This window comes from Micropterus salmoides, unplaced genomic scaffold, assembly GCF_014851395.1.
Source record: "Micropterus salmoides isolate LMB-PRFRI ecotype aquatic unplaced genomic scaffold, ASM1485139v1 Ms_hic_scaffold_3, whole genome shotgun sequence".
NCBI lineage: Eukaryota > Metazoa > Chordata > Actinopteri > Centrarchiformes > Centrarchidae > Micropterus > Micropterus salmoides.
In genome coordinates, this window is record NW_024042261.1 from 7,884,699 (window position 1) to 7,909,608 (window position 24,910).

Here is a 24,910-nt window from a genome sequence, read left to right on the forward strand (position 1 = left end):
TTAGTATTCAATTCCACACTTACTGTCTACGTAAGACAGAGACAGTAATGGGGTCAAAATTATACCAGAACATTTGTGCATGCTTGAAGGATCTGAATCTGAAAATACACAGGTACTCAAAAAACAAATGGTCCATTTTGCTCTAAGAGCTGGGAAACACCTCAAATTCTTCAGCTCCACCTCTTAATTGGCTGCCTGTTTGTATGTGTCTTTTGCTACACTCATGGCACGACTCATATCTGCAAATGTGTGTGGGATCCGTCTGTAGGTAAAGCTTTTGTTTGCCCTGAGTCAAGGCTAACAGGCTCACTCTGTTTTTTTCCCCATCAGCTCTAGGAATTGTAGAATCTACCTACCACTATGCAGAAGCACTTTAACATTCACATTGCTGGGCAGTAGTAGAGTTCTCCATTTTTTCAGCTCTTGAAGCAAATGATATACTGTATACTTTCATCCATTAATATGGCCTTTAACATTTTTTGAGTACATATTTTCAGATTCTTTTACACATGTTGTTTCTTTTATAGGATCACCATTAACGTCTGCCATATCAGTTGCTAATCTTTCTGGGAACCACACAACTTCAAATAAGACATTAATACAATGGTGACAGCACTTTGACTTGCACGCCAAAGGCCCTTTTAAATATCGAAAAAAGTTCTAGGTATGTTAAGAGGTAGGGGTCGAAGGAGATCATTTAATGTGGAGATTTTTACTTTTTCAAATAATCAGTAGGATTCAGTTCCTTTTTGGTTGAGAAAATTCTTCTACTTCTTAGGATAAATAACCCACTTAAAAATCCACTGGATTAGCTGAAAATGTCACTAATCTGAAACTATCACGTCCTTGTTATTGAAAAGTTACATTTTGGAGATACACATTTTTCACAGGACAGCAACAACAGAATAAAAATAACCCAAAGTGAATAATAAGGTGTCAGTCCACCACCAACCCTCAGCTCTACTGAAGCGATGAGCAGCATTCTTCAGAAGGATATTTCCTCATTTGGTGAAGATTGCTGTCTAACATCCATCCATCCACATTCAACCGATTCTCCGGGGTCAGGTTGAGGGGCCAGCAGCTCCAGCAGGGGACCACAAACCTCCCTTTCCCGAGCGACATTAACCAGCTCTGACTAGGGGATCCCGAGGCGTCCTTTAATTTGTCACCTGTCTGTGGGTCTTACGTAACAAAATTTAACATTTGACAAAATCATTAGATTGGGGAGTGCTGACAAGAGAGAGCATTGCAGGATGTTGCGTATTCCTGTACAGCCATGGCTGAAGATCTGACTGAGACCTGACTTGGCAAACTGGCAGCCTGTCGTACACAAAAAAGCTATTCTGGTTCTCATACCCACATGTCGTTGCCAGAGAACATTTACAGATTGTAGTGCTTGGAATAGATGGTGTTCAAATTGGTCCAAGCTGCCATGACAATGACCAGTATGTTGGCTCAATTCCAGAGAGCATCAACACAAACAGAACACAAATGTCCAGACAGTGACAAACACTACTGAGCTCAAACAAATATGGACATGTACACCCACAATGTACCAGAGCATACTCTGGTGTCTGAGCGATGTTTGTTGTGGTGCAGAGTTATCATGCACTGAAGTGTAATAACATTTAGATACATTCAGTAATACTAGAAGACTGATTCACACAGCTGAAAAGTGGGAAAAAGATGCATGGTTCCTCTCTGATCAAACTACTAAACTTTGGGGCCTAAGGATTAGGCTGGGATCTGGAGGGTCGTCGGTTCGAATCCAGCTCGGACCAGAGTTGCGGAGTGTGGACTGGTAGCTCCTGAGCACTGCCGAATAGCTTGAGCAAGCCCCTGAACCCCCAACTGCTCGGGGCGCCGCACTGAGTGGCAGCCCCCTCATTCTGACATCTCTCCGTGTGTTGCTATGGGTCCTGTTTGTGCATGTGTGTGTTTCGAGACCTGTGTGTAAATACTAACATAAAAATAGTTAACTGTGAAATGAGTTAATAAAGTATATCTTCTTCTTCTACTGTCTGGATCTAACTAGCCTCTCCACTCTGATAGATGACTACGCCCAAATTCCAGGTGAAACTACTGCATGCATCTGAGCGTATATCGTTCAGCACATGCCTGAAAAGCTTCATGTTGAACTAGATGAAAAACTGCACTGCACATGCCTGACATTCCTGTGAGACTGGGTGGGATTTATCATGATTTATATGAACTACACTCATCTGTCAGCTCACATCACACAGCTGGGCTGTTCCAGAGAAAAACATCCCGACCAAACCGAGTGAGACGCAACATTTTCTTTCTTCTTTTTTGATCCAAATGAAATTCCGGTTCTGGCAGCTGGTGGGAAATCTATGCATACAGTTCCAGTTGCACAGACTGCTAATGTAATGTGTTAATCACTACTGAGATGTGCTGCTTTCAAAAACCCCTTTCTTCATCATTCTCAATTTTGGAAACAAGCTGTACCTCCCACCATGACCACCTACCCACATTTCCAACTGCTCAACAATGTTAAAACAGGGCATGACAGTCTAATTTCAAGCTCAAATGCCCTATAACCGCTGTAGATTGTATGTTTTCCTTCTTTACAAGACATTTGCGTTGGCTGTTTGTAAGTTTGTACACTGCTTTATTGACAAATGTGCAAACATGGCTATTGACAGGAGACGATTTTTTTTTTTACCAAACTAACCAGACTAAGCCATTTTATGTATTTATATACGTCCCTAATAATCCTTTTAGTACATTATGCTCATATCACCACTTTGCGACTGTTTAAATGTAAATGCTCCGTACTTGTGTAGCGCCTTTCTATTCTTTTCGACCACTCAAAGCGCTTTTACTCTACATCTGCACATTCACAGCCAGGGATTGAACCGCCGACCTTACGATTAATGGCCAACCCGCTCTACCGCCTGAGCCACCGCCAAACATACTCAGTAGAGCAATAGTTTTGTTAATTAAGGCCCGAGCATGAAACATGCAAGGTCCTTATTGGAACTGGAGGAATTTTTTATTTTCCTGCAAAGTAATCTCGTTTTTTGGGGCCTAAACATGCTCGAAAACTCACCAAAACTTGCACACAATCCAGGCGGGGAAAAAAAATTAGTATTTTATGGGTTTCACACATGGGTTGTAAATGGCTCGGTAGCGCCCCCTACAGAGCAACCCCAGGCCAAAATTTCACCTACATGTACAAAATTTCTGTAGTACGTGTATCATGTCCAGACATACAAAAAAGCCTCTCGGAGCAATGCTCCACACCCAAAGTCAGCCATTTTGGATTTTATGGTAATTTTTGGATGATTTACACACTCCGTCCTTTAACGAACTCCTCCGACAGATTTAGCCCGACCAATTTCAGATTTGTGCTGTGGAGTCTTAACCCATTGACGATTAAATGTTGCACAAATGGTGAGTTTTCGTGGAATGGCGTGCCCGTGGCGCGGCGTCCAAAATCAATGATTCTTCAGTATACATGATGACATCTGCACCAAATTTGATTTTGAAGTCCCGCCCTGAACATATCTACATGCCAATATTCACTCAAAGCCATAGCGTCACCCGCTGGCAACAGGAAATGTCACATTTTACACCACTACTCCTAGTATGTTGGCCATATTCAAAACTGTCCCAGAAAACCCTTGATGAAGCCATGTTGTAAAACTTGCGAGTTTTCAGTTATAGTCGTAGCACCAAGTGCTCTGCAGTGCCACAAAGGAGACACAGGCATAAAACCTTTGTGCAGCGTCCAAATGGCGTAGCAAATTCACAGCCGCACCGGCAGAGCTCCAGAATCTGCAAAGCGGCCGCCTCACACCTCGACGCGCTGCAAGTGCGAGGGCCCGCCCAATGCTGCTTGCAGCTTTAAATCAAAGTTGTTTTTCAGATTAAAGTTAAGACAATCTTTTTAATTCTGGTGTCTTTACCAACTCCACCAGCAAGTCACTAACTTCTTGTTTGTCCGCTGTTTGGTGCAGGACATGTAGCGTATAGCGGAGATATTAGAGCTATTTTGCTGAAAAACACTGCCTGCTGGAAATAAGGTTAATGAACTAAAACCAAAACAATAAAGATCTCAGAGTTCTATATAACAAATGCGTGATTGTGTAACAGCATTAAGTGTGCACTGTTATCCACATTTGTACTATTCATCGCACCTCGCCCCTCTAACCTACGTGTTTCGCCCGCCCCTCGAGTGTGGCCTTTGGAAGGTTTAAATACTTTTGCCTCTAGTTTGTTTTAAGCGTACTGATACCTTAAAGGTACTCTATGGAGTTTTCTTGTAAACAAACAAAAGCTATGCTTACATTCAGATGAATAATTTCCTTCCTTGGAAAACATTTGCAAAGACAGTTTTATTTCAAACATCCAGGTTTGCTTGCTAGCTGTGTTCTTCTTCCCTGCTCTTGTGGGCGTATCACTACGTTTCTTTGCATGTTAATAAGCTGTATATAAGCGGAATTGAAACAAGAGGCAGAAATGTGTGTTGCGTCGTGCGCTTGTGCATGTGCACAACACAAACACAACGGGGACCCACTCAAAAGAACTTTGCTCCATAGCGCTACGACTGGTCAAAAACCTTTACCAAAGTGAAGCTGAAAAGCTGAGCAGAGCTTAGACACACACACACACACACACACACACACACACACACACACACACTGTCTCTCGCTGTCATTCTTTGTTCTCACCATGTACACATAGACATGAGCTTTAAATCACTACAGAAAGTTGTGGCTGGTGAACAGCATACAGACATCACATCACAGGATTTTGACAACTTATGGACGCTTGGAATGAAAACGATTCTGTCTCCAAGTTGAATATGTGCAGAATTGCCTTAAGCAGCTTTAATATGCATGCGGTGAATATACAAAGAGAAATACAAAGAGACAAGTTTACATAAGACTTCAAATGGTCTTTTATGTTTCCCTTTTTGCTGTCTGGATGGAAAGATGTTAATCCATATGGCATGAAGCCTCATATGCTTGCTGCAGTAAAAAGGCACCAGACATGCAGTAGCAGTCACACTGCATGGATGAGCCTCCAGGTAACCACAAAGTGCCGGGGGTCAAAGGTAAATTTCTCTTTTATGTGAATACATGCACACATACACACCCTCACACTTAGCATAAACAGACGTCTGAGACAGTAAAAGCTCTCCCTCCTTTCATCTTTAATGAAAACCATATTTGGTTCTGGTCCCCCCCCACCCCAGCACCACACCAGCACCCACGCACCCATTCAAATCCTAACGCCTTTATAGAAACATACAGTGCAGCGCTGCAGGGCTGAGCAGAGGGAAGCGCTCATTATGAACATCAAAGGCCTAGATGGGCGCTGACTTGATCCTTTGAGATGATTGGAGTATCTCACTCAGTGAACAAAAAGCTTGGACGTCTCTGCGCAGGATGGAAATTCAATTACCAAGCGATTCAGGGCCGGCAGAGGGGGAGGAATGTAAAGATTTGAAGGAAATGGGTCATCATTTTTTGCCAGGATGTGTTTGCAGTTGTTGGGTGGTGGATCAGACTCCCACATGTTGCCCCTGAAGCCCGGGGCCATACTGTAGGAAGCTGCAGCTCTGTTGTGGGCCTACAATGTGCCACCAGAGAAATGCTTTATTGAACGCTGAGTGACTGAATATTCCCACAATAACTTCCATGTCAGTCTTCATGTCATGCTCCGTCTTTCAACGTTGAAATGCTGTTCCCATTTTTGACAATGGCCAGCAGTGGTTTAATATCTGGGAGTGCTGCTGTTCTGAGGGATTACTGAGAGTTTAGCTTCAGGCATCATTTCTTTATGATGATGTCTGAGAAGGAGAGCAGGGAAACAGAAGAACACTAGTGCCATCTAGTGCTGCGGATGTAAACTGCTTCAATGCTGACAGATATGAACCACGATGGGAGACAACTAGGATTGTGTTGGACAATACAGTATTGTGATAAACATGATGCAGATAGATTACACTTGGTCCTTAATGTACTATTGATAATAAACTTGATTTTGATGCCAACAGAGTGTTCATTTCCTGCAAAGACTAAATGTTTTCCCGTCTTCCATCGAATCAGATATATCCTTTTCATCAATCTCTTGGTTTAGAACCAGAAAGGCAATCATATCAACTCCGGGTGATATGCAAAGCCAGATGCATTATGATCAAATTAAACTAGGCCGATATATCAGCCAGGCTGATACATCCACCAATCAGCTTATCAAAGATATACCTGTATTGGTGTATATCTCAGAAAATAAGTAGCTTGTTGTCATTTTGAAACACTGTTACCTCCATATAGGGCACATATTATTTTAACTGCAGAATGACCCACTAAGCCACATTGTGTAATAACCAAACTAAGGGATCCTTGCAAAAAATGCAAGACTATTAACAGATATATATCGTTATCAGATGTTTTAAACTCTCCGATGTTGATAGCGGTAATTCAGTTTAGCTAGGGCTAAAAATCCCCATTTAAAAGAGTAGTTTCAATGTCTGTAAGAGTTTTAGTATAAAGTCTGAAAAGGGGTTTCCTGGTCAACTCTAAAATCCTTTCAGAAGCACTGAATACTTTCAAATGTCATTAATGAAAAAGATTGCTGCAAAAATATTTATTGTATAATTCATAACCCAACTTAACAATCCAAAAATGTATTCAGTGGTATAAATCTTCACAAACCACATCATTCAGCCTAGTCAGTCAGACAATAAGTACATTTGGAATTACGTAAATAATTGTTGTGCCTTTAGGAGCACTAAGCCACCACTCTCACAGACCCATCTGTTTGCATTTATGATGTCTGATGGTTAAAGAAAAGGCATGGAAAAGTCCATGGTTTAGTTTGGCAACAAGTTAAAACGTAATAAATTGCAGTAAAGTGAACTGAACCTGGGTGCCAAAGAGCAGAGCAGAGAGTGGCGGACAGAATGTCACAGGGAAGTGTGAGGAGAGATCTAAACACGGAGCTGATGAGGAAAGCGTGAGGGTCAGCTGACCTGCTGCTGTTTGAACTGTCACTGAGAGGAATTTCCCCATAGGGTTACAGAATTCAGCCAACATCCCGTCTCTGCCCGTCTTACTGTCTTTGCTCTAAATTCAGATAGTTCCGTAAGAAGCATTTGATAATGCTCTGTAACTTGTGTATGTTATGTGTTTGCTGTGTTTTTTGTCTCTGTTGTTATTTTCTCTTTTATACCTTCTGTACAGCACTCTGGTTCCACTTGTGGTGTTGAAAGTGCTCTATAAATAAAGTTGATTTGAGTTGAGTTGCACAAAATGGTACCTTTTGTAGTAGTGATCTACAGAAAGTATTCTATGAATTAGATATTGCGTAATTGCTAACAAGTAAAGCGCTATTAAAGAACTCCATTTCTTTCTCTCTTGATTTGTTTTTGTTTACTTGGTTTCTTTCACTCTCACTTGCTGTGAGGAAGAGGCCTCACACTGTGTTTGTCACACTGCTCGGGAAAAGTGTCACCTCTTAGTGGTGAGCTAGAACAGCTGGCACTAACAGGTGAGAGTGTCAGTGACATAAAACAACAAACTCAGAGGGTCAGTGGGGGATCCCCCTCCATTCACTCTCATTCCCTACGTCCTGTCATTTAAACTTACTGTACGTCATTTAATGTCAGTTGTGACAGTAATGACACGATCGTGATGGCTGCGGTATTAACAGTAACAAATAGTTCCTCTCACACCTCCCGGCCGTGACCCACCAACATCTATTGTTCCTAAAAACCCAAGTCAAGACAGCTGCTTTGTAAAGTCCCCAAACTGAACGCACTACTGCACAGAAAAAGAAAAACTTACAAAAGAAAAGGGGACCAGAGGGTTGCCGGTTTCTAGTCCACCACTGCTGAAGGTGCCCTCTGAGCAAGGCCCTGAACCCCTAACTGCTCCCCAGGTACTGCCCGAAGGCTTCCGACTGCTCCTAATTAGGATGGGTTAAATGCAGAGAACTAACTAATTTCCCCTCGGGGATAGTATAGTATAAGGGGGAAAAAAGAGAAACAACTATGTTGCTGCAGCATAACAGTAAAAAAAAAACAGGAAGGGAAAAGAACCAAGAGAAACTTCAGCCTAATGGGAATTCTTAAAACACGTAAAGCAACGGACTACTACTGTTAAATAAAGTTTAACAAATAATAATTTAATAAAGTTTTGTTACTTTTGTCGTTTTATGAATGTGTTCTTTAATCTTATTTCCCAGTTGCTTTAAAAGTCTGTAAAGCAGTGGTGGATTAATGAAACAGGTAAATGTTTGAAGGTGTGCAAAGTAAGGATGTAGACACATATATGTGCTCAACATAACCAAAAAGCACACAAGATGGGAATCAGGAAGAAAACAGGACCTATGTACCATGTAGTAAGGGAGCGAACAGTAAATCTTTAGTATTAAAGTAAGTGCTGTAGCTAGCCCCTCCTGTTCCTGCCGCTGTGCTGTAATTACCGTCTCAGTGTCAGCACAGCCTGAGCAGCAGGCAGCAGCTCCCCCCTTTGAACTGCAGGCAGGGCTGCTAATGAAGAGCCAACAGAGGCCCAGCACAGCTTTGTTCAGTCACATACTGTGGCTCTTTTTAAAAGCAATGGGACACAAAGCTCGTGGATTACAAGTGCATTAAGAGTCACTGAACATGGTTAAACTGGGTACACTGACGGTTAGATTGGTCATTTATTTCATTCTGCTTTCCCCCCCCTCTTTGATGTAAGGCTACTCTCCCTCTACACTACATAGGGATCACACATCACTCATTGTTTTTTCTTTTTTTTATTTGTTGGATCCATGCCGTGTTATCTCAAGATCGATTTTCTTAGATGAAAATGTCACATATTAGCGGAGTATGGAAGGACCATTACATATTATACTATATTGTAGACCTGAACAGTGTGTGTCAGGTTCGATCTTTCTCGGTTTAAAGCCAAGTGTTGGTTTTATTCTAAACAGGATTCTAATAGAAACTATACTGTATCTTGTAGATGATTATGTTGTGGACAGTCATCCAACTGAATGTGTCTAACACAATGTTGGATGGACCTATCCGCAAAACACATGATGATCTTGACTGTGACACGCAAAAAGGTGCATTTTCCTACCTTGAATCTCACTTTCTTGAGCATCATCCTTCAATCCAGGTGAGTCGACAGTAACAGAAATAAGATGCTACAGAACTTTTCCAACCCCTCGCTCCATTCAGAAAAACAGCAATCAATCAAGCTCCGATCAGTCGATCCTCTGATTCCAAATCCAGTCAAAACATCCAAACTGAATCAGCGTGTGCTCTGCAGTGTGTGCCTGCCGACTGTGTGTTTAACATGCCAAAGACAACAGTGTCTGCTCCAGTGTCGCCCGGCTCGCCCCTCTCCCTCCTCTGAGACCCTTTGCAAAGCTTATCAGTCTGCTCATTCATTCGTAAAACGACACACCCTCTTTTTATGACTGGAGGGCTGCTATTAACCCCCCCCCCACCACCACCCACACAAATATGGGTGCTGGTAAGCTCTCTTGAACTCACCCCCTCTGACCCTGTAAAGCTCTCCCCCCTCCCCCTCACGCTCTCCGTCTCCCAGCATTCAACCATCTGTTGGGCCGCAGCGTCTCTGCTCAACCACTGACTCGCCTCATCTTCAAGGCTGTTCAGCTTCTTCTGTCACACAGTCCATGTGTACGAGTACTCCATGCGACACAGCAAAAATACGGTTTAAACTCCAATACATTCAAAACAACCTACGTATATGGCATGGATGAGTATGAGGTACATGGTCCTTAGCCTTTAACTAGAGGTCAAAAAATATTTTTTCCCTGTGAAATTATTGTATTGACACAAAATGAGAACTAATGTGACTAGAGAAATTAGAGAGGGACTGTTTAGATGTTTGAAGAAGTGTTTGTTTGACCATTGACCCCATGCTAATGTGTCTATACCCAATAAAACCACCTTCAAAACGGTTCACAGAGTCACTGTGAGTGAAGCAGCTCCAGTCTTTCAGCAGCTCTCAAAGCGGTCAAGATGACCTGAATATTTGGGTTTCCGTTTAGGTGCGGAGTTTAAAAAACAAAAAACAAAAGCCCAGCGGAAGCATGGTTAAACACTAGAAAGATACAATCAATTTAAAGAAGGGTTTTGTGTGTGCAAGTGTTGATGTGGTTGAAAGTCTTAACCACCATGCACTGAGACTGAGACTGTTAATCTACATCAGGTGATTTCTGCTTAATTAAGACCTTCAACCCCAGAACATTCTGCTTCCTCACCACCATCTGGGGTTATCAAAGAGGAAAATGTTGCTGGCTGCACCTTCAATTTCATGTCATTTTGACATTTTCATATTAAGTTTTCATGCGCTACATTCATAAGTATACAAGTTAGGAGCACACACAGAAAGGTTCGTTTTTTCATTGTGGGCTTTGCAGGTGGACAAAATACCAGCTGAAAACCGCCACGGCCTCTTCTCTTATAGAACCCGGGAACAAGATACATGAGAGGTAGCAAGATGATAATAATAAGAATCTTGTAAACAAAATTCTGTTCAATCTTTTTAACTTTTCCTCCAATGATTGCTGTTTAGACACTCTGGTAGCGTAGCCACATTGAGGGTACAGGATGGACTGCCATGAAATTTGGTACATATATCCGTCGTCCCCAGAGGATGAGGGGATCCCCTGACTTTTTATCTAGCACCACCATGAGTTCTACGTTTTAATTTGTCAAATACTTTGGTTTTATGACCAAGTACCTAATGTCATTCCAAACCAACCTCAGCTGTACATGTGCTAATTAGCACATATTAGAATGTAATGTGTGTGTGTTTGTCAGCAAAATAAAAAAAAAATGTTTACCTCTACACTGGGTTGAAGAAATACAAGGTCTTATTTAAGGGGGTCACAAAGTAAACAGGTTGTGAATAATAAAGATCACATATTGAGTGCACATGGAGGTACAGGCTGTAGCTCGCTGCTCCATGTTTAGTCTGACTTCAGCGACCCTCAGTTAATGCTAACAAATGATGTCCCATGACTGGATGAGTAATTCTGAGAGCTTACATGTGACGGTTGTTAGTAATCAAATTAAACTAAATAAAACCACTCAAATTTATAGTGAGTTAATGCAGAAAAAAAAATAAAAATTTTATTTTTTTTTAAAGTGTGGATGGGTCATCTAGCAAGTTACACTGTAATTGTGCTGTTGTGGACCAACTGCCTCTTTTATTTAATATCAAATTTTCTTATCATTTCAATTTTAAATGCCATTAAAATATATATATATTCTGCCTTGAAGGCAGCAGATAAATGTGATTCATAATGTGAAAAAAGCATCTTCAGACACCGAATAGAGTAAATAAGAGAGCTACAACAAATTGTTGCATTATTGATGATTCCCAACTGGGTAAATCCCCGATGCTAATGAAGTGCATCACCAACACAAAAACCCATGTGAGACTTACATTTTCAATAATACATTTTTATTCCATTAAATTCTTTTTTCTCTAATTGTACACTGGAATGTTAAGATTCCCCTTCAGTAATTTAGTTAAAAATGCTCAATTCTAGTCATTTTCAACCCCACATCCACACAACCATTGCTAAATTGAAAATTAGGAGTACAAATGAAAAAAAAAAAAGAAAAAAAAAAAGAACATGAAAGACAAATGTTATATTCTGAATAATGTTGATGTACTATGAGAATGTCAGTAAAGGATGACTAGGTGGATGAGCAGGGGTGTCAGCAGCAGTTCACTGCGAGGGCTCCAGTCTCTCTGCTTACCTTGGATGTGAGGGGAGTGGGTTAAATATCAGGCTGGGAGTCTCTGATTGCTGCTCTGTGTGTGCGTTTCCACTGTGATGCCAACACAAATCCACACCCATCTCGGATCTAAAATGCCTCATGGGATGTTAGATTAGGGGCTTGGATGTTGTTTCTGGGCCGCGTTCAAAGTACTTCTTCCTCTGATATCTGAGGGCTGATCATTGGACTTAAATGGACCCGAGTGGAACATGGCGTCTCTTTTTGACAAAGTGAGGAGTGGCTGCAATGGTGTTACAAAAAAGATCCTAAGAAAATTCAACAGATGCAATAGTCAAATGTATTTACTGATAGGTAACTTTGCCTTGCAGCTGAGAATTCCTTACAACGTCCTGCTCTTCACTGTCAATTTCAAGATCCAGATTAGTGGTAAACAATGACAAAGTATACAGCAAACAGTAAAAAAAAAATTCAAAGTTAAAAATAAAAGGACAGTGCGGCATAATTCTGATAATAACCGCAGACAGAAAAGACAATATACTGAGCACAGAGCCATATTTTGCTTTTCAGCGCAGAACCAATGTGTTACCTCTCTACAAAAACTGACAACTCAAGTGTCCTCACACGAAAGACAAAAAAAACAAAAAAAACAACCCAATCATCTGAAGTGAGATATCAATAGAGCAAATCACAATAGTTTAAAGATTAAAGAGTGACGGGCTAATAATGATTGAGACAGCTACAAATCTGCAGTTATTATGGAGAAGGAAATCTGAAAAGAAAGAAAGCAAGAACCCCATTCAAGGCGGCGTCTATCGATGAACCATTGCAATGCAAGTGTGAAGAAGAAAGGTTGTGGAGGACGCACGATTCTCGGGGGGACGCTAAACTACCAGCGCTCTTCCTACTGGAGACTGATTCAGTGGCCTCAGGTCACCGTTTTCCCTCTCTACCTCCTGGCAGGGCTTTATTGATAGATGGACGAGGAGACGGCCGCCGGCCTCTCCTGCACCCCCGCAGTCATCCTCTACTTAGCCTGAAGTCCTCTTTACAGTTCTGCTTGGCGAACATGACAGCATCAGTGTCGTTTTCTTTGTGTGTGTGTGTTTGTTGGTTTTTCCTGTTCAATTAACTCTATATATAGATGATCCTCTCTCATACAAACATATAAATACACCACCGCTGCTCTGCTCCACCACAGGAAGAGGCTTTGCCAGAGGGCTGACGTAGTCCTGTTGATGTACACAGTCTCTGAAATAGTATACAGGGTGGGCAGGCAAGAAATCTTCAAACTTTCTCTGACGCATAGATTTGGACTTTTTTTGTTGGTGATTTTTTTGATTTTGAATTCTTTGAATTTTTTTTCTCTTCTTTTTTTTTTTTTTTTTTTTTTTTTTTTTTTTTTTACAGGATTTCGTATTTGTCGACAACAAAGGAGGTTTCTGAAGAGAATCTAACTGAGCTGTCTCCATCTACGTGAGTCACTTTGGTAACCTGTGGGGGGGGGGAAAGAAAGAACTAGCATTAAAAGCACGTCAGTAGATTATCAGAAGGAACATTGAGTCTTGTTTCATTTGGCCAACAATCAGAAACCTACATATATTCAGTTTGTAATGACATACAAGAGAAGCAGGACACAGAAGAATTTGGCATCTCTGTAAGATGGTTGCCAATTAATTTTCTGCAGATCTAAATGGGAATAGTTATATTGGACTAAATGCAGCAAATAGACTGATGGGACCCACAATCAGCAGGAAAATGTCACTATGTGATCATTTTTAACCAGCAACTATTTCACAGTCAAAGTGACTCATGTTCAGATATAGGATCTTAAGTGGCTAATGTACTCAATGGCCACTTTATTAGGTACACCTGTACTGCAATTCAATACAACAGATCCATCATAAATTCTACCTTTATAAAGTTTAGAATGTTCAGTTTTTTGTTGACATTACCCGAAATGTGCAAATTCAATTCTATGTTTAATACTGAGGTGGTGTTGTACTGGACTACATTATATATAAGTGTTTCTTCCCTATTCACATGCATGAGGGGGGCAAAATACTGGGGAAGAAATCATTGGGCTGCCCGGCGATGCTGAACTCCAGGCTGCCAGAAACACAATAATAATGCAGTCTAGTACAACACATCACAAAAACATCATTTAATAAATGCCTCTATGGCAGTGTTAAATAAAAACAGCAGTATTATAGGTGTCATAAAGTCGACTTTATGGCAGAACTGTTGTTTTGGATTAGGTAGGGCCATTTCAAGCAAAATACTATTCAATAGTTACTGGGAACTATTTGCCCATTCTTTGTAGGTGATCTGAACTCATTGGTCATGAAGCCAGAAGTAAAAAGATTCCAACCACACACACAAACCCATGACAGGTAACTCTTGTGTTCAGTAACCCACCTGGATGTCGCAGTAGTTGCGCTTAGACACAAAGGACACGTTGATGGGGAAGAAATCGTTGGGCTGCCCGGCGATGCTGAACTCCAGGCTGCCAGTCTTGTTGTTGGCATCGATGACGGGTAGGCACCACTCCAGAACGTTTCGCCTGCTGTCGTGTTTGTACTCTCCATCCAGGTCACCAATCACAGGAGCTCCCACACCGGACCTGCAGGAAAACACAAACATGTGATGTGGCAAGTAATATACAGAGGTTTTATGACGTTAAGGTGGCATATATGCCACTAGACTGCATGGTGCCATAAACACTTTGTCATTAATAGGATCTCAGTCATAAAAAAGTCTTGCTTAATCTCTATGAAAAAGGTTTCAATATATTTATTTATCTGGGGAAGTGTGTTTCGTAATCATGTGGACCTAATTTCAGCCACCCTATTAATCTGATGCAGCTACAAACTTTCACAGATACAGTGCAAGAGAGGCTTCAAAATAAAACTACAGTATTAACCAGTGTTTTACATCCCCTGACCTAAAAGCTATTTCAGACACTTTTGCACAAGAAAAACAATTTTTTTTTTCACCATTATGTTCCATCACAAACTTTTACTGCACGCAAACTCATTCAGAGCTTCCACATTTTAATTTGTCGATGTACTTACGGTACAGGGATGCTGATGACCACGTCGTTGAGCTCGAGGCTGTCCTCCTGCAGCTCGTATTCAATGTTGACGTCACAGCCAGTACCACTCTCTGAAGGCCAGCAGTTTACTGTGGAAGGAACAATATTATATCATATTATCGGTCCTAACTGTGTCTTCGCTGTACAAAGACTGTCAAATGGTGACAATGAATAAAGTGAACAGCACAGGGCTCATACTCTAATGTCCCCAGGTAAAGCACGTGTACTGGAACTTACTGGTTAGAGGTATGAGCGCTTCATCTGTGGTCTGTAGTCTCCACTTCAGCACACCAACATCGTTGTTGAGAGGGAAGGACTTCTCTGGGTTCTTCAGACCAATCACTGAATCAGCTGTGAACAACTTCTTGTCCACATTGGGATGTGTCTGAGCAGAGAAGACAGTGAGCAATGTAGCTGCCATTATTCAGGGAAACCATTTTTAAGGAATAGTTTTTTCAGAAACTGATGTTTAAGTTTCTTTTTCCACTTGTTTTTCTCTCTGTTGCATGCATGCGTGTGAGAAAGAACAAGGCACTATGAATTCATGGCATTGTCCTCCATCTTGTCTATTGATTTTCACGCGTTTCACCACGTTGTGCATTTATCATTTGCTTTTAGGGGTGAGATATGTTATTGTGTCATAAGAACTGATAAAAAAAATGTTTGTCAAATGTTTTTTGTGTTCTGCTATATCAAAATCACGTTATTTAAAAATATTTATCTCCCAAGCGCCTTAAGCTTTGACAGCTTTTAGTGACATTTCACTTTATGTCATTCATTTAGGCAAAGACTGTGAACCACGATATCTCTCAAAAATAAAGCCCGACTGACTTATTGGCCGGTATGAGATAACTGCATTTAAATCGGCATCAGCGTTTAAAACAGCAGATATATTACTTGAAAAGAAACAGAGTCAGATCCTTTCCATATGTCATGAGTGTTGCAGTGCGCACTACAGCTCCTCTGTTAACAACACTGCCTCACCAAAAAAAACCACTAAAGAAAACAATCAGCTGACCGCAGTCTAACGGAGCATGTAAAGCGAACACGGGAGAGTGGCTGTGTAACTGGTGAGTTTCTCATTTGTCACGTAAATTACATGACTTTAATAATTATAATAAAAACAGCCCCAATCTCTTCTCCTCTCCTGAAAACATCCATAACTTGCTAACCATCCCGTTTTTCATTGCCCTCCCGGCTTCCTCCCGGCTCACAGCAGTAACATTACGTTTAATGTTACAGGAGGTGAGTGTCTGAGGCTACGCTGTTGACAGAGGTGGTTGTAGATTTATTTCTGAAACATTGGGGCAGTTTTAGTCAATGGTCCTATAATTTCTCCCTAGTTCATCACTTCTAAATATTCTCCAACATCACTTACAGCAGCTAACGCTGCCTGTTACTAAATTAGCCACAAAGCTAATGCCGTGTTTATTAGTAGAGGAGCACTAACGTCGTAATGAGCAGTGAAACTATAGACTTTAGCATATTATAAATATATCTGTGAGCTGTTCGTTTGTAGTTACAGTCGGTGTGTCAGAAATGATTAAACCAGAGCGGACATGTAAATTAACGTGAGCTGAACAAGTATCTAACAAAGTTATCTAGCTCCACTTTCAAATGTGAAACATTGAAGCGTGCAGACGTTGTAGACAGTCATGTAGTATTGGATGCATTCAACAGCAGCTCACTGTATCGTAGAAGGCATGTTTTAGAGCCAGATGGTTGAGAAATGGTTTCACGTAGCTTTGGATAGAATTAAAGAGTGCTGGTGAAGGGATAAACTAGACGTGAATTATGCTACATTGAAATTACGGCAGATTATGTGTAAGGTAAAATACACATGCTTATTCTCTCTCACTCTGTTTAGAGATGGCTGAAAAAGTTGCACCTTCTAGCAGCAAATATTTATTTAAGTGCAATTGTTATATGTTCAGTTGTTGAGACTGTAATCTATTTTGTTAATATATTCCATTTAGGAAAAGGTATAAAACTCCACAAAGAGAACTGCTTTCAATATCGGCCTGTTCTAAGTGTAGTTTATACAGGAGTCTACTATACAAATCATTTTCAAAATCTAAATATCGGCTCATCAATTCTCCCCAGCAAATGCTTTGACGATGTGGTGGACCTACTTGGAGCTGCAATCCTTTGTTGTCGTTATTGTTGATAATGAGGCGAATGCGTCCGTTCTTGTCGTCTGTGACTCGGAGCGTCACCATGCCCAGCAACTCCATGTTCTGTAGGCCGCCATCACGACCGCAAGTCAGCGAGATCTTCTCCTCCACACGCAGATGTACACTGGAGAGGAAAAACATCCAAACAGGCTTTAAGTAACCAATCAATTACACAGAAGACTAATCAGGCAATACTTACACAAGATCTAAGAGTGGAGAAATGGGGTTAGAGATGACAAACACAGCATCTGGGCTATTAAAGAAAACTAAACCCGTCTACTCAAAGCAAGAATAAATGACTGTCATTATGGAAGAGAGCAGTGGCTTACTGCTGGACAGCAGAAGCTCACTACGTTTTGCATTAAGACATTAAAAATATTGTAGCTGAACAACGCTGAATGGCCAATTTACAATTTTACAAGTATCTTCTCCATGTTCGGTCAAATGAATACATTATTCTAATCATAAATGAAACATGAATACTTCTCAAAGTGTGAGTCCTGGTCACCGTTTAGTCATAAACAGGGGACACGGTGGGGAACGTCTGGCTGACAGCACTGCCAGGAGCCAGACATGAGAGTCAAAGAGGCGTTATTGCTGGGGTGACGTCATCGATTACGGAAATAAGTCGATTTGCATAACGTGTCGGCGCGACACCCCTACGACCATCTAAAGTTTGGGAGACAAGCAACAGAAAGTTTTATATTTTACAATTTTCTTACGTTATTTCATCGCTAAATCCACTTCTGAGAAGTTTTGAGGTGAGAAATCAACTGTGTAGAATATTGACAGTTTTACGAAAAGTGACAGCGGAATAAAAATGTGCTTGAAAATTTTCGGAGTTGAGGAGCTCCGCAAGGGAATGCCTGCGCCAACAGGGGCTCACGAAGCCGGCCAGCCGCCCGCTCACAGACCGCTGCAGCAACAACGGCAGAGGAAAACACAGCTGGAAGGTTTTCATACCGCTTATCTGTCTTTACATTCTGAGGAATGTTGAAACGTTTTAACTTAAATCAAGAGAAAGCTGTGTGGATCGCATTGAGTTGCGGCAGTTGTGTGTGGCGTCGCTATGACGACCAGCTACATTGAGAGGTACTATCTCTGGGATGGAAAATGGAGTACAGCCAAACAGAGTTGAGTCGAGCTGGGACTGGGTAATGGAAAAAGGGCTTAATATTCGGCCAATATACTGGCCAATCAGAAGCAGAGAAGTGCAGGCCAATCGGTAAACACTGCTTCAGTTCAGCTGTACCCCTTACCAGCTTAACAACATGGAATTGAGCAAGAGTTTCAGAGTGGTGAGTTATTAATCTGTAACAAAAGTATCTTTAAAAAGTATCTGTATCTTTTTAACTGAGCTCTGTCTCTACATCACAGTAACAACTTCATGTCCACTGACTGCCTGGAGGGGAGCTAGTGTTTGGAAGGGAGAGGAGAGATGTGTGCTGCACCTCGCTGTTTTACCACCAGTGTTTTTGAGGGCGTGTCGGAGTAGCCGCTTGGCGAGCGTTATATGAGGCGCATTTAGCTTTCATCCCTGGGAAACGGCTGCACTACAAACCAGCTGTTTTCAGGCAGTTCAGAGCAGAGTTTTCAGTGGGAGATGGGAACTCCCTTTGGGCTAGACTTCGGGCTTTTTCACTTTGCAAACCTGTTACATGCCCAAAAAAGGTATTTAACTGTGTCACAGCAATCATTTTGAGTTTGAGGTCAAGTATTTGTCTGATCTGGCAGGGTAACATACGATAGCTCTGCTTTTCTTGAGAAGCTGCAGAGCTGTAGTTTCCATTCATTCAACTTACACTTTAAATTTCCCAGCTACACTGAGGCTTTTTGAAGACACATTTCTCTCTCTGGCCCGTCAGTCAACAGTCTTGTTCAGAGTTTAGCGTGCATGCACGCTTTAAAACATTTATCGAAAGTTTTAAATCTTTTTACATGTTTATTTACAGGACTAAATGTTGAAATGTATATTGTAATAGGCTGTATATTAACTTATTGGGAGAAAACTGGTATATCTATGTAAAAATCACGCGTTGAGCACCCCCATATCGCCAAAATGGCGTGTTCCTTGTTTCGTTGCGAAGCTTCAACTGTGAGAGACAGTCGAATCAGGCTCCGCCCATCGAAGCATCGAATCTTTGACTATTCGGGGTCAGCCCTACTATTAGCATTATTATACTAACACAGCAGTGACTAGTTTTAAATTATTCCACTATCATCATTATTCTAATGTGCTTTATGCGTCTCTTTTTCAGGATGATTGAATAAAATATACAATTATTAATGAGACAAGTTGTTAATATTTATTTTGTAGATATCGTTGTTGCTATTAATCGAGTAATGAAAACATTGTCTTTAGAAAAATCAATAAATTAGTTGAAAATGTGTAGTTAGATGAATTGATAAAAACAAAAATCGTAAAGTGTAGCCTTTATATCAGGCTCGCTGTATGTCGGACAATTTGTCAAAAAAAAATAACGCCCTCCGCTGCCTCTGGCTGTCAGGTTGAGGCAAGCCAGTTGTAAATACTTTCTCATGGGATCTGCACAAATCACGTATGTGACCCATTTTGGCGTCAAAATGGTGAATTTCGCCAAAAAGGTGAGGCATCATGTGACCAACTCAGGACGTTTCCTTTTATCTTTACTGTTATCAGATTATGAAAATGAAAAGATTCATGAAGATCAGTAGTTTAATCACAATTAAATCAAACTTTAATTGAGCGTGATGTGTCTGTACCTCTCCACGTTGACTGGTGGTGGTAGAACTTTAGATACATCTGAGCCCCTCTTTCCTGTATTGGCCATGATGGTTTCACCCTCCGACTTGAGCTTGTCAACAAAGTTGTCCACCTCTTTCCCTTTAGCCCCCAATTTCAGAGCTTTACTGGGTCCACTTGATCTGGAAAAAAATAAATAAACAAAAAAATTCTGAACAGTGCTCTTCAACCATATAAAGAATATCTAATTCTAAACACTGCCATTCAAAAGTACTGCTTGCTCACAATAGTTCCTGTGCAACATAATGAAACCCAGTACAAATAGCAAAACTTGATCAAAGTATTTCACACATGTATTTCTTGGAGATGTACCTGGCTGGAGCCGGTGTGATCTTGGGCTTCTCAGGCTCAACGATGGTGTCTGTGATGATGGACCCTGAGGAGACGCTGGTCATGCCGGCGTTGCCGAAACCGCCGAAAGCTGGCACCTTCTTTCCAGAACGCTCGGCGTCCCTCCTGGCCTGTTGCAACTCCTTGGCCTTCCTCCTCATCTCTGCCTTAGCCTCTCTTTCCTGAGTCTGTGGATTAACAACATTTAAAGATGTTCTAAATGATATGATAGCAACACACAGAGAAAACACGTCATTTCACTAGCGTTTAATCTTGCAAACTAGTGCACTAATTAAAACAATTCAAACTCAACACAACTGATAAAACCCATTTCTGCACATCTGGAGATTTGTGTAAACGTAAACGTTACAGTAGCCTCATCTTCCATAAGAAGTAATACGATACATTGCTGCAGTGACCCGATTTCCCCACAGGGGAACACATTGTGATCTCACCTCTCTGACGGCACGGAACACCTTCTCCTCGTGGGAGTCCATCTCTGTGAAGGTGCGGATCTGAGCCAGGTTAACGTTCTCCCTGTAGCCTAGTGCTACAATCTCATCGAAGGCAAAGATCAGGTCAAAGCAGTGATCTGATATTTCACTCTCCTCCAGCACGCGACAGTATTCTGGGATCTGGAACAATTTGGAAAAAAATATCAGACAACTTAACCAGAGCAAACATTTCAACATTTGGCACATCCTGCAGTGAGTCAGAGATGTGAACATGCCACTAGAAAAGGAATAGAAAAATTATTTCTACATGACAGTCAAGGCTAAACACCGGACTGGTGACCGCTCCACCGATCATGACACTGAATAAAAACACTGCTTGTTTTCTGATCCTGTTTTTGGCACTAATGCACCTTTCACCCGTTTCTGAAAAGCTGTTTGCTTGCTTCTTTAAACATGTCTAAGAAATACCAGAAGTTTGATGCCCTGTGTGTTAATACAGATGCCAGGATCTGAGCAATCGCAAGGCAAATCTGTGTTTTTATTCATCTCTTATTCTTTTTTCCATTTTGGATTGTGATTTCAGTCCTTCCATTTTAGAGGAAAAGTGTAACTCCTACTACAACATGTGTTAAGTTTTAGTGGTTGACCACTCAAAACACCCAAACACATATAGCCTGAAATTTAGCTTTTCTGCCCGCCTAGATGTAATACACAAAAGGCAAAGTGTCAGATTACTTGAAAAGAGGGCTGGACGATATGGCCAAAAATTATCTCACGATAAATAAATAAAAATCATATCATTCGATATCGATCATTATCATAATCTGAGGTAGAACATTCAAAACCATTATGGTAAAATCTTTTTTCAGGCCCATTTCCCTCAACAAAATAAATATCTAATTCATTCGCAATTCAAATAATTAAATCAAACATTTATTGACAATATATTGAACATTGTTGTTGAGGAAAATTATATTGCTATAATTATTATTATTGTTTTATTGCCCAGCCCTACTTGAAAAAGCAATGGCATTTATCAGAAAATAAATGCAACAAGTCAGTGCAGCGTGTTTTTCTGTGAAATGGATAAATTTAGCAGATGTACTCAAACTGATTTACTTTAAAAGAGTGACTTTTACATATTAATGAATGTCCATTACAATTATGCCCATGTGTTTTCTGCCAACCAGCAATGATTGGTACATAACATTGTGCATTCAGACCAAACGCGAGTTTAATCCTCGCAACACTTTCCTCGCGGGGGTTTTATCGCCGGACAACTGCTGAGTGTTCACACACACAACCAGATAACGCGAATAACCACCACCTGCCATTACTACAGCTGTGTGAATCCAAAGTAAACACTCTGTTGTGATTTAACAGCAATAAACAGAAAACTACAATATGATGCAGATTTGTTAAACATATGAATTCATTCTTTGTCAGGTCTGTCAGCAAGACCACATGACAACTTTTAAAATGTTTGTTTTCCCGAATGGAGTTCGGATCAATCAGGGCTATGCTATGCTTACTTGTTTTCTGAACTCACCAGGAAGTTCAACTTCCTCACTTTCTTTTCTCCAAACAATGTCCAGTTTTGTCTGTTTTTTATATAAATATGAAGTCGTAGTACAGCCGAGCTCTGCGTGCCAACTGACGCTAACAACAACAGTGGAACCAGATGTGCACAGAAGCTCGCTGCCGAGAAGCTCCAGTGAAGATAAATCAATGTTGTAATCCCAAACCGCCGTCTTTGCATTGACTTTGTATGTAAACACACCGCCCCCCAACGCTCACTTCGCTTTTGGTCTGAAAGCTCCATTAGGATGTGTTGACAGCGTTGTGTAATTTCTCTAACTGTCAAGGGGGCGACAAAAGATCCGCACTGCAGGTTAAAAGCAGAAAATCAATATAATATACGTTAAAGGACCAGTGTGTACTGTAGGAAAACCTACAGTAGCCACGACACACACGAAAAAAACTTGCAAGTCTATCTCTAGAACCAGTGTTTCGGTTTGTCCACTCAGTGCTATTGTAGAAACATGCAACATGGACCCACTCCCTGATACACTAATGAAAACATACTTGTGAATATTATATTCTATTTCTGCCAATAGAGCACCCTACATCTTACACACTGCCCTGTTAATGAACTAAATCCTAAAGGCTTTACAGGCTTTGTTCATACTGCTTTCTTTGATGGAACCTAGAGATTTGACATTTGCTCCTCAAATGTTATTCTCCTAATTAAACACATTGTCACTTTTACTCATGAAATGTGTTGAAAATGGCTTTGCCTCAAACTTTGCTATTAATACGAGTACACACTGAGATGCTGGAGACTGCTACAGTGCATGTTAGAATAACTCAAAGGGTTAACAACAAGAAACTGACGACAGGTGCTGAAAGGTTTCAGCGCATGTAGTGAATGTGTGAAAAAGTGAATCCATAACATGCAGTCATTAACAATTATTTAAAAGTAACAAGTATGAAACTACAGACAGGGGAATCGTCAGAGTAATTGCCATTTCTTCACAATGTTAATTTCACATAAATAAATTTCTGGGCATAGACAGAAACAGAAAGTCTGCTCCATGTTTCCTTACCACACGAGAGAAAAGTCTGAGTGTCTCCAGGTCCTCCAGGATGTTGCTGTTCTTGGTGGTGATGAGGACCATGTAGAGTTTCTCCAGCGGCTGGTACACATAGCGGACACTGTCTGTTTCCACAAAGGTGTGCTGCTTGCCCGTGTTCATCAGTTTAGGGAATGCGGCCAGGAGACCCTCAATGCGTGTCCGGGTCATTTCCACAAACTGCCGCGATACAATGGCCTTTCCGGCCTTGGTGCATACCGCCGCTGCCAACAGCACCTGCAGGGGAAGAGAACGTGTGACTGTTGTAGCCTCCAGTTCTTCAGTAACACACTGTACATTCATAGCTTGTTTGAGCATGCAGATCTTAATGATTTGGGAACTTAATGGTCATAGTAGGTTGAAAGTTTCCCCTTTTACTTTATCTAGGTGTAACCAGAATTCCAGTTTGCATCTTTCTAGAGAGAGGAAGTATTTCCAAGTTAAACATCAGCAAATTTAATATTTGTATTAAGACACAATTGTGTGAGAGATTAGGCAAACACATACCCATTTATCTCGCAGTTAACATTATTGGCTCACACTGCTCAAGGCCACCTACTATGTTAAGTCTTGGTGGAGGATGACTGTAGGTGTAGCTAGCAACTAAGTTAGCTGTCCAACACGACATTTTATTAAAATAATGTGTACTGCAAATACTGTACTGCCGAATTTCACAATGGGGAGAAGCGAATCAATAGACCTTAAGTAGCGTCCACGATGTGTGTATGTCTGCTAAGAAGCAAAGCAGACTTTAAATCACCACAAATTTGAACGGGGCTTGGTTCATCACGGTGAAGACAACGGCAGCTATTGTGGGCAGATACATTTCCATAGCAATAATCTCAGTACATATAAACATAGGTAAGTTAATATAAATACAGTCTATTTCACTCTGCTAAATCAATGACGGAACTGACTTTATTCCACGTTGACAATGGCTAAAGTTGAAAATTAAAAACTGCGACAACTGTGGTTAACGTTGACAGTCCAGTATATATGTTGCAGCAGCTGGCACAGCATTATGATAAAATAGATGTATACATGGGAAAGGCTTGTTTATAGACGGTATCCAGTGTTGCCTGGCTGAGAACAATATGACAGCAGGTAACGTTAGCTCGGATCCGGCTAGTGACAGGAGCTAACCCTAGCGCTAGCTTGTAAAGCTAGTTAACGTCAGCAATGTCTGTCACCCAGTGCCGCCTACCCACCCGAAATGCGACTCTGTGTAATGAAACGACGATTCATTTACTTGAGTTTACCAACTTAATAAAAGGTTAGCGCTGTCAGCGCAGTGAAAAGCAACGTTTGGGTTTCCTCTTATTTCGCTCTTGGAGAACCTAGCTAAGTGATACCTAGCTTCAGCTAGTTGCCAGCAGGTTAGCCAATGTTATGATAATTGCTAGGCCCGATAAAAGCCAGGGAGATATCTTCATTTCCGACTGTCACTCACCATTTTGGTCTCTCTCTACGGTACGCGATCTTCCGTCTCTTGCGTTTCTCGCTTTGGTGATTTCTAGTCACTCTGGAATAGCAAGGTGCGAATGTACAGTTGACTTCAAGTTGTGTGATTGTTAGCTCGCTAGCGTCAATATGGCAGCAGTACAGAGCCACGTCTCCACCGGAAGAGCAGCGCTGGATCAGCCCACCGTGGAAGCCAATGACGTGGGCCCCAAAATGTTGGCCGTGTTGCATAAGT

General features: G+C 41.2%; 2 protein-coding genes across 2 annotated transcripts in view; both read right to left on the minus strand.

Annotated features, from left to right (window-relative positions):
* The window catches only part of phldb1b (pleckstrin homology-like domain, family B, member 1b), a 112,412-nt gene extending 103,105 nt beyond the window's left edge, over positions 1-9,307 (minus strand). The window contains exon 1 of the mRNA XM_038692771.1: positions 9,102-9,307. Coding sequence (XP_038548699.1) covers positions 9,102-9,128 — 27 coding nt within the window. The 5' untranslated portion in view covers positions 9,129-9,307. The remainder of the gene's footprint in view (positions 1-9,101) is intronic.
* Positions 9,308-12,074: 2,767 nt separating this feature from the next.
* On the minus strand, positions 12,075-24,838 carry LOC119882644 (coatomer subunit delta). Its single transcript, XM_038692787.1, has 10 exons — positions 24,665-24,838; positions 23,188-23,451; positions 20,582-20,761; positions 20,109-20,314; positions 19,757-19,918; positions 16,973-17,138; positions 15,078-15,225; positions 14,821-14,929; positions 14,165-14,369; positions 12,075-13,240 (listed from the first exon to the last, which is right to left on the minus strand). The coding sequence occupies exons 1-10, from the start codon at positions 24,665-24,667 to the stop codon at positions 13,151-13,153; spliced, it is 1,533 nt and encodes a 510-aa protein (XP_038548715.1). The 5' UTR covers positions 24,668-24,838; the 3' UTR covers positions 12,075-13,150.
* Between the last annotated feature and the right edge of the window lie 72 nt (positions 24,839-24,910).

What these genes read in the sequence shown, in the direction of transcription:
- LOC119882644 (XM_038692787.1), bottom strand. An exon ending in TGTTCCGTGCCGTCAGAGAG is followed by an intron (nt 20,315 to 20,581) that starts GTGAGATCACAA and finishes GTTAATCCACAG; the next exon opens with ACTCAGGAAAGAGAGGCTAA. An exon ending in CCACCAGTCAACGTGGAGAG is followed by an intron (nt 17,139 to 19,756) that starts GTACAGACACAT and finishes TTTCCTCTCCAG; the next exon opens with TGTACATCTGCGTGTGGAGG.